At 41.5% G+C, this 9,759-nt stretch overlaps 2 protein-coding genes across 2 annotated transcripts; both read right to left on the reverse strand.

Annotated features, from left to right (window-relative positions):
- Positions 1-227: 227 nt before the first annotated feature.
- On the reverse strand, positions 228-3,877 carry LOC142904685 (cytochrome P450 4B1-like). The gene is made up of 12 exons (XM_076050925.1): positions 3,655-3,877; positions 3,279-3,420; positions 3,140-3,184; positions 2,925-3,052; positions 2,679-2,803; positions 2,267-2,421; positions 2,073-2,179; positions 1,675-1,865; positions 1,460-1,593; positions 1,106-1,170; positions 904-986; positions 228-735 (listed from the first exon to the last, which is right to left on the reverse strand). Exons 1-12 carry the CDS (start codon positions 3,847-3,849, stop codon positions 567-569), a joined length of 1,539 nt encoding a protein of 512 aa, XP_075907040.1. The 5' UTR covers positions 3,850-3,877; the 3' UTR covers positions 228-566.
- A 2,096-nt stretch (positions 3,878-5,973) lies between these two features.
- Positions 5,974-9,705, reverse strand: LOC142904684 (cytochrome P450 4B1-like). Its single transcript, XM_076050923.1, has 12 exons — positions 9,488-9,705; positions 9,244-9,388; positions 9,120-9,164; positions 8,896-9,023; positions 8,600-8,724; positions 8,164-8,315; positions 7,932-8,038; positions 7,274-7,464; positions 7,018-7,155; positions 6,582-6,642; positions 6,377-6,459; positions 5,974-6,243 (listed from the first exon to the last, which is right to left on the reverse strand). The coding sequence occupies exons 1-12, from the start codon at positions 9,680-9,682 to the stop codon at positions 6,066-6,068; spliced, it is 1,548 nt and encodes a 515-aa protein (XP_075907038.1). The 5' UTR covers positions 9,683-9,705; the 3' UTR covers positions 5,974-6,065.
- Between the last annotated feature and the right edge of the window lie 54 nt (positions 9,706-9,759).

The following is a 9,759-nucleotide window of genomic DNA, read 5'->3' on the forward strand; positions in this document are numbered from 1 at the left end:
TGGAAAATTTCAATGCAACATTTTCCTAATAGTTTGAAGAGAATAGTATAATGTTTTTAGTAGAGGATATGATTTTTTGAAGCACTCGCCCTCTGCACCATTAAGATACTGCAAATAACTCAATAAAAAAAGACACTTAAATCTAATAATAGAACTTGAAAGATTAAGAGTCGCATTTCAAAGAAGCATGAAGTGCAATTTTGCACAGAAAGGAATTGGTTTATTGCTACGTATTTATTATTCATTTATTAATCATTGAAAAAAGATATGCCCAAAACTAAACAGAAGCATTGAAATATTATTAAATAACAGAAGAAATCTTGATCACACAGCATGATCTTCATCTATTGAAAATGTTCCAAGTTAATAAAAATAATTTGTAATCTTCCTTGGTTTTTGGATCCTTATCAAGCTGACTGACATCTAGGTAAACACATTTATTTTTAACAGCTTTGCCTTTTTGGGCACAGCCTGGCTAGAAAGTGGATTGATTTCTCAAACCTCTCATGTTGATAAGAAATCGTTTTTTAAATTCTTTTCTCGTGAGTTGCAGAAGGTAAATTAAACTATTCAATCAGTCTGATTTTCACGTGGACACCGTTGAGTGATTTAAGCACCAATTTAGGAGCAATTTTCGGTTTCAGAGCGGGGTCTTCTATCAGCTCGTATCTCCTCAGTGTCAGGGCTGTCACCACTTTCAGTTCATTCATGGCAAAGGTCTGACCAACACAGTTCCTGTGTGTGAATGGAACAAAAACAAGCAACGGGATTACGGGAAAACCAGTGTGAGCACTTTATCAATCTATTGAAAATGTTGCTTGAGGTTGACCTCTCAAATGACGTAGTTAGTAAACATTTGTATGTACTGTACTTTTAACATGGTTTATCAGATGATTTACAAACCTGGGCCCAGCAGAGAATGGCAAAAATGCGTACGCAGACCTCTTGGAAACATTCTCTGGTAGGAAACGCAGAGGGTCAAAGACCTGTGGAAATGCAAGACCAACGCATCAACCCCAATACGCCGCTTAACAGCCTTGAGATGTCAGTTTGTCATTTGGGTGCAAAGCCTGGAATTCTTTGTCAGGGTAATAGGTTGACTTACGTCAGGGTTTTCCCAGACGTCCGGATTCCGGTGAATTCCGTACACATTTGCTCCAACATAAGAACCTACACATCGAAATAAATTCATGTTTTGTTTTTTTTGTAATTTAGGGTTAGATGCATCTAACAAAGAAGCATCTATGCTGAACTCCTTAGTAGCGATTGATTCCAACTTTCAGAAGTTTCTTCTTCCCCTTTATTCATATCTTCTAAAATACAAGGAAAAGGAACTGTTTTATCCCCCTGTAAATTAGATGAGTTATTAAATAAGCCAAACTTCAGAGATAGCGATGCCATGGGAGGTCGTGTTCCATGTGTGCCAGGACAAGACTTACAGGGCTGCATAAGAACAAACCTGCAGGCAAAGTCCTTCCATCACAGAATGTCATGGGTTTGGTGAGCGTTCTGGCGATCTCTGGCACAGGAGGGTAAAGACGGAGGGATTCTTTGATGCACATTGTTGTGTATGGAATTTTACTGAGATCCTCCCTTTGGAAAAAAAAAACAAAGCACACAGATATTGGAGAATGACAAAAGTCACATGCTTTTCAAGTGAAGATCTCAACCCACCAGTCCAAGCTGTCTTTGCCATCCAAAGCCTGCATGACCTCGTCCCTGCATTTCTTCTGGTGCTCTGGGTTGCAGGCCAGGCAGTACATGGTGTACACGAGGGCAGTTGCTGCGGTGTCGTGGCCCGCAAACATGAAAGACTCCACTTCTGACCGTATGTCATCGTCAGACAGGCGCGGCTGACTGTCATTCTACAGCGAGGACAAAAGGAAAGCAGAGTAGAGTACATAGGACCGAAAATGTTTTTTTTTTAAAATGACTCTCGTCATAATATCTGAGAGGATGTGGGCTGAACAGGGTCAGTGTTCTTTATTGTCCCTTACAAGTGACTTGTACCTGCCACTCCTCGCACCCCCCCCCCTTTAAAAAGGAAACTTCAATAATGTCACATGACGTACTCTTGACAGCAGAAGGATGTCGAGAAAGTCCAATTGTCTTTTGCCCCGTACTCGTTCCATCTCCTTCTCCTCCTTCAGAGCTTCTGTCCTTTTTCTGATGACCTCGTCTTCGAAACGCAAGATCATTGACAACTGTTGCAGCATAGTGATGGAATACGCAGCATCTTGTAAGGTCTCAGCATCTTGGATCTCACCTGTATGGCTGAAAATGACACTGCGGTTCTTCCTGAGCTTAAAACCATGTGGGCTGAGGTTAAAAATCAGCTTGTTGTGATATGGAAACGTTCTAATTCGCAGGTTAATGATGTCCGTGAGTTCATACATGGCCTTTGTGTATGCGTTCTTCTCGCTGGAATGAAAAATTGGGAAAACATTAAACATTACAGTTGTGCTCATGTTTTTTTTTATTTTTTTTTATTACATTATTACATTATTTTTATGGCAAGATGATGATAAGATCAAAACCGTTTTTTTTTTGCAGACCAAAAGTATGTATTGATTGCATTGATGGCCAGCTTTCTTGAGCCAAAAGAAACAATACAAACACAAATCTTGCGATTGTTAAAGTACTTGTACACAAAAAACAAATGACATTGTGAGGCTCACCCCTCAATCTGACAGTTCGTCTTGTAGCTGAAAGCACATCTTAAGATGTTGTCCAGAGCCAAAAGCCTGGTGTGTTGTGACAATTCAAACGCCTGGTCCGTATTGCTGTGACTTGCCCATTTGTCCTGATATTGGAAAGAAACATGCCCTCACTAGCACACAGACACACACCACAGCACAGGGCAAATGTCACAGACGCGTCAGCTGGACGGTCGAGCGTCCATTTCAGGAGCAGCAGATACGTACCAGCATAATGTGAGCACACTCTGACGTCAGTTTTATGTATGATTTCAAAATGTCATAATGGAAGCCCGGCGTCACCATGCGTCTGTGCTGAGCCCACTTTTCACCCATCAACGTCAATAATCCTTTTCCTAAGATGCAAGCAAAGAGAGGGTAAATGTGTCTGAAGCTTTTAATACATAATTCATGCCGTGGGCCAACAAGAGATGACGTCTTACCAATTAAATCCTCAATAAAAGTGTATGTAAGTTCTTCTTTTGGCTCTAAAAAAAGAAACAGTACGGTGATTTATTTATGTCTGGGATGGAAAAAAAATAAATAAAAACTACCCATACACGATAAAAATCCCCATTTTACCCGATGATGACACAAGCATTTTCGCATAATCTGGATGGTGAAGACTGACGTAGGAATCAAAGGGACCCAGCTGTATTGAGAAGGCATTGCCGTACTTTCGGGACCATTTCATTTCAACCTCCAGCTCGGACCCGTCTTTCAACTTGAGGCAACAACAAAAGACACAGAAACAAAAAAAAGTATCATCAAACAAGTAGAAAAAAAAAAAAATCTTTTTAAATTCTTCATTTGAAATATATTTGATCATTAGATAGATAGATGATAGACAGACAGGCAGGCAGACAGACAGACAGACAGACAGACAGATAGAAAGAAAAAATACATTGAGTAAACAATAAAAAGTATTTTAAAGTAGAAGACAATATAATAATTTCACCTCTAAAATGTTTCCAAAAAGCCAATGTCCTGGTGGTCCCGGGAAAACCTCCAAAGTGCTGAACATCCTCCTACGTCTGGTGAGCAGGACTGTAAATTTGTAGGTGACGACAGTGAGACACAGTACAGCAAAGAGCTGAGAGACATGGTTGAAGCTGACTGATCGCAGCTCCAGCAGAACTTTAGTCAACTCCATCCTGTCGGCGTCTGGGAAGATAACCGAGACACTGACTTGATTATAAAGGCGATCGCCGTGGGGCAAACTCACTGGATGGGTGCAGATTCAACAGTGGGCGGAAACATATATAGGACGTAGCCAAAATAAACCAGAATTTTAAACATGTTTTTGGTCAGTATGCTGTATTAAAGTAGAACAAAATGCTAGCTTGAAAGCTAACCATTACATCTTATCTTATTGTATTGTATCTTATCTTATCCTATCTTGTCTTATTACTGATAAGATTACTTGATAAACGTATAAATGTGCATGCACTAAGAACAGTGTTTTGTTTTTTTTTCTTCTTTTTGTTAATTGGACATCTGTACCAAGAAAAAAATGTGATACTCATAAATGTACTACCCTGTACTTACCCTGGAACCACTCTGCTAAAATGTGTGTATAGTGACAAAAACCCTAAGAAAAAGGTACAGACTCTTCATTTCAAGCATGGACACATCCTCATCCGTGATCCATATGCCCATCCTCTGGCTATTTGCTTTGTATCGGGATGATTGCTTCTTAGTGTTCACAAACTCTTCCACCGGGCTTCACATTAAACAGCATGGAGTTTGATACACAAAATGTTTTGTTCTTGACACACATTAGCTTTACAGAAAATGGAAAATCAATGATAGCCCTATTGGCAGCTTCTAAATCTCATTCTCCTCCTCAAAATACTGAATATTTTGTCAAGACACGCTCAGAATGTTTCAAAAAAGATTAAGTATATATGTCCTCACTCAGTGGTGCTCATAGCTGCTGCAGCATCTTAAAACCAGGGTTACTTCTGTGATGAAGTGCAAAGTGTGTGTAGCATAAAACTGAGCCAGCAACAAAATGAACACACACACAAGCACACGTGTAAATCTCCGTGAAGTTAAAGTGGTACAAGTATGTGATCAAATTCTCAACAATAATTATTGCTGTTTTAACTAAAAGCAAGTGTTGGTCCTGCCTGAGGCTGCAGGATTATCTTTATTTACATTTTACCCTTCAGATATTTGTTTTAAATGTAGATCTTGTACTTGCTCTGCTTGTTTACAAAGTTGAAAGTCTTAGTTGTTATTCACTGGCACCCTTGTGAAGGTCCTTGCAAAACATGATGTGTGTGTGTGTGTGTGTGTGTGTGTGTGTGTGTGTGTGTGTGTGTGTGTGTGTGTGTGGTTGGCTTTTAAAGGTTTTAAAAGTCAAACAAAAATACACATTTTCTTTATAAAGATATTGCTCCGACCCATCACCCAGTTCCAGTAGGTTCAGCCATAGCTAGCTCGCGCAGCTAAACCGGATGCACATCGGCAAAGGGTTCTAATAGAACTTCTTTTCTCAGACCCATTCTTAGACCCATTGTGCTCTCTGTGAAACAGTGAATGTATGACCTGACAATGTAAGCTATGCATTTTGCTGAGAGAGCAGATGCGCTATCATTATCCTACCATGTTTTTTATACAGAATTCCAGGTGAGCTGAGGTTGTTTTTCTAATGAACTCTTTTCGGTTGCACCGGTGTTGTTTGTAAGGAAAGACGTCAGTGCAATTGATTGCGTTTCGGGGTCTCGTCTTGAAACGTCATGCTTTATTTGCTCTCCTTCCAGTTAAATACCTGATACACCATGCACAAACTCCAGCAACAGGAAACACTGGGAATAAACAGCGAGGCATAAAACTGCATCTCTTATTAAGCAATTCGCCACAAGCAAAGAAAAAAGTTAAGTTATGGATACCAAATGTCTCCAACACTCCAATAAATTAAAAATACCAAAGTTTGACTCGTCTACCATAGGCTGTAAGACTACTTTACAGTGTTGTTTCCCCCCTTGTTTTTTGCTAAATTGATCTTAAATGCCACCTTGTGGAGATTGTAGGCAACTGCTTTAAATGAATAGGCCTAATCGAAAGCTAATTCGTCAGAAGAAATGTATGAAAAAAATGGGAGAAAATGAAGAAGTGAAAAACAATCCAAAAAATTATACAAGGCTATATTTACATGGGGCTCAGCATCACCTATTTAAAATGCATCCACAATTATGCTTGGGAAACAATGTGGGGCAGGAATGGGTCACTGAAATGAACTTGTAACAATAACAGTTAAGCAGTTACTTGATCCAGTTTTGAAGAAGTCGTTGTTTTAATGTTTGCATTGGTGTTTCTGCCACTGTCAAGACCTTTTCTTTTCAAGCAATTGCACATTTTTCCTCACTTTTGTTTCTTGATGGACCTGAGTTTGATGTGGACACCAGTGACTGAGCGCAGCACCACTCTAGCAATCAGTTTGGGCTTGAAGCTTGGCTCTGCCACCAGTTCGTATCTCTTCAGGGTCAAGGCAGTGGTCACCTTCATTTCGTTCAGGGCAAAGTTTTGACCAATGCAGTTCCTGGGAAAGGAAAACGAAGGGTGAGGTAAAATATAATAGGCAGCAATACTTAAGACACCCGCTGCGATAAATAATATGGCGTCAGGTCTTTCAGTTAACTAGTCAGAAGGACTCGGGGGTTAACTGGACAAACCTCGGCCCAGCAGAGAAGGGGACGTAAGCGTGGGGTGACCTCTTGGCAACATTCTCCGGGAGAAAACGCAGTGGATCAAAGGCCTGCAATGAGACAAGACCAAGTCATACCAGTGCTCTGAGGTCATCTGCTAACCAAAGTCATAGTAGTGCAGCCTTAGTAATGTTAAACTGGTCATACAAATGAAAACTTATCAATGACGTACATCAGGGTTTTCCCAGACAGTTGCGTTCCTATGAAGGCCGTACACGCTTGTTCCAACAAAACTTCCTGGAAAACACAGAGTCAGCTGCAGGTTTGTAAGAAGGCTCGATTGACAATATAAATACAAACAAAATGCATTTTTAGAAAGATTTATTGAAAAATATTTGTCAATAAATAAAACATTTATCTCCCTCCAAATGTGTAAAGTACAACAAAGCTTGAGTTAATTGATTTATTGTGCTTTTTGTCTCCTCCACTGGAGTCTGTGTTGAAAAATAAAGGTTTAAAAACTGTGATTTATATGGAAGCTTTGAATAAACCCAAATAAATGTACTAGTAAAAAAATGCAGGTAATCCTGGGTTGTGCGAAGATGACTTGTGAAGCGAAGCCCTAGGGTAAACACAATATGCTTAGTTAGTAGAGGGGTTTTAACAACATACCTGCTGGGAGAGTCCTCCCATCAAAAAAGGTGATTGGTTTGTTGAGTTTTCTCGACATTGCCGGTACAGGAGGGTAAAGACGGATCGATTCCTTGATGCACATTGTCGTGTATGGAATGTTACTCAGATCATCCCTAAAAAAATACAATGGCGTTGAGTTAACTGTACACGCTGACTCATCCTTAGGCAACACTCTCTCCGACCTCCTGCGCACGTAACTTCTTATTTTCTCTTTCTGTTTTTCAAACCCACCAGTCCATGTAGTCTTTGCCATCCAGGACCTTCATCACCTCCTCCCTGCACTTCTGCTGGTGCTCCGGGTTCAGGGCCAGATTGTAGAAGAGAAACTGGAGGCCGCTGGCCGTACTGTCGTGGCCTCCGATCATGAAGGATCCCACTTCTGCGTGGATGTCTTCGTGAGACAGAGGCTGTTGGTTGTCATCCTAAAGGCCAGAGCGCACGCAAGGGCTTCGTTGAAAAACAAACAAACAGTGCGCCTGCAATTTGCAAATCGCCAAAGATAATGCTGCTTGTTGGGGGCGGTGAAAGCACACGCAAAAGATGCCTTAGGGAAAATACAGAGGAAATTTGACATGGAATTAAATTTAAAAATATACATTTAATGTAATGCATTTACTTTGAATACTATTTTTTTTTTTAAATCAATATTTTGTTTCTACTGTTCATTTCCCAGACCCATCGGATTTATCTCATGGTGAAGGGCACAGTGATCAGATTTAGAACTGCCCGGTTAGGCTGGCAGCAACAACTTTGATGCTTCCTGGTCTTTCACTGAAGCTGATTCTTGATGTCCTCAAGGCATAAAGTCCCTTCCCTCTGTTTTCTGTTTCTTGTTTTATTCTGGGACTTTTAAACGCAGCCTGAGGCAAGTTCTTCTTGTGATACTTACTTTCGCTAACAGAATAAGATCCAGGAAGTCCAGTCCTCTTTTGGCCTGTATGCGGTCCAGTTCCTTCTCGTTCTTCAGCTCCTCCATCCTCTTTTTGATGACATCATCTGCCAAAGGCAACAGATAGGATGGAATTTAGGCAAACTGGCACCAGGCCACGTCCTGCCAGCTCTTGTGGACCGCACTTAAACCTGGTTTGAGCCAGTTTTAAAAAGTCACAGCTGAATCGTACCTGTTTTGGTGTGAGTTATTTGAGAGGCCTTTCTGTACTTGAGGCCCCGGCAGATGCTGAAGATGAGGTTGTTGTGGAAGGGGAAGTTGGTGAGCCGCACGTTGATCATGTCGGTCATCGTGTAAACGGCTTTGACGTAGTCATCTGTTCCGCTGCAAGTCAAAACACCGGGAAATGCCTATAATTCACAAGAAATCTCCTCCACTTTGACCAACGCAACTGGAAAAATAAGACCAAACCGAACAGAAAAACCCCTCATCTAAAAACTTTACATCAACTTTAAATCTGATAACACAAACTGTTTCTGGAAAACGGAAAAAGAAAAAAAAGAAGCTCCCCCCCCCCAAAGAAAAGCCAAATCAGTGTTACACTGAAAGAAATGGGTCAAGAACTCCTCCCTGTCAGCTGACAAATGTTGACATAAAAATTGCCTCACCCATCAGTCTGACAGTTGCTCTTGTAGCTGCAGGTACATTGCAAGATGGTGTCCAGTGTCAGAAGGCTGATGTCCTCGGCAATGTCAAAAGCCTTGTCGGTGTCGGCGTGCTTTTCCCATTTGTCCTGTCGACAGTGAGAGAAAACTGACAACCCCTGTCTGTTTTGACTGTCGAAAATGGAGAACCCCCCCCCCCCGCACGGGTTCTCACCAGATTTCTCCCTCAGTTTACAGTTCTCAACGTTATTTCACCTTGACAGTAAGACATTTTTTAATAACAGTATTTTTCAACCTACCAATAAAATGTGAGTGATCTCAGCAAACTGTCTTGTGTATGGTTTCAGAACTTCAAAATTAAAACTCGGGGCCAGCAGTCTTCTGTGGCGGAACCACTTCTGGCCATTCGAGACAAATAAACCGTCCCCTAATGGACACAGGACAAAAGCATCTGAGTGAGTTAGAGGAACAGAGGAAATTAGCTCAACCAAAGCTTAGAAAACATGAGGAAAGTCAGTCTCACCGCCCCAGGACTCGATAAATCGATAAATCAGATCATCTTTCGGCTCTGTTGGACACAAAATATATATTTAGATGTATTTAGTTTATTTCAATGCACATCGAGATGAAAGTTTCGTCTTCCTCACGTGATGTTGCCAGGATGGTTTTGGCATAATCTGGATGGTGGATGATGAGGAAGCAGACTGAAGGAGAGTACTGAATGGGGAAGGCGTAGGGGAAAACCTTCCCGAATTCTACAATCTGTTCCATGTCTCTCTCATCTTGCTCAAACTGAAAAACAAACACGGGGAAGTGACTTGGTGATCCACAAACTGCCAACTATCGCCAACTATCGGACAAATATTATTGCATGTAAAGTCTTCAGAGTACCCTCAAGGAATGTCCAAAAAGCCAGTGTCCTGGAGGCCCTGGAAAAGCCTTGAAGTGCCGCATCATGTCCTTCCGTTTGACGAGGACGGTGGTGACTTTGTAGATGACGGTGACCAGACACACCAGGGCAAACAGCTGATAGAGGGAAGGCAAGCCGGCAGGCTGCATCTCCATGAGGATCCTGGTGAGCCCCATCCTGACACTGGCCTGAGTGTGAGGGAGGGGCAGAGCGCCGTGCTTATCAAGCCTTCGGGAGCAAACTACGTGCCTGG

The sequence above is a fragment of the Nelusetta ayraudi genome, unplaced genomic scaffold (assembly GCF_046127955.1).
Source record: "Nelusetta ayraudi isolate G7.1 ecotype Tasmania unplaced genomic scaffold, CSIRO-AGI_Nayr_v1 ptg000131l, whole genome shotgun sequence".
Taxonomy (NCBI): Eukaryota; Metazoa; Chordata; class Actinopteri; order Tetraodontiformes; family Monacanthidae; genus Nelusetta; species Nelusetta ayraudi.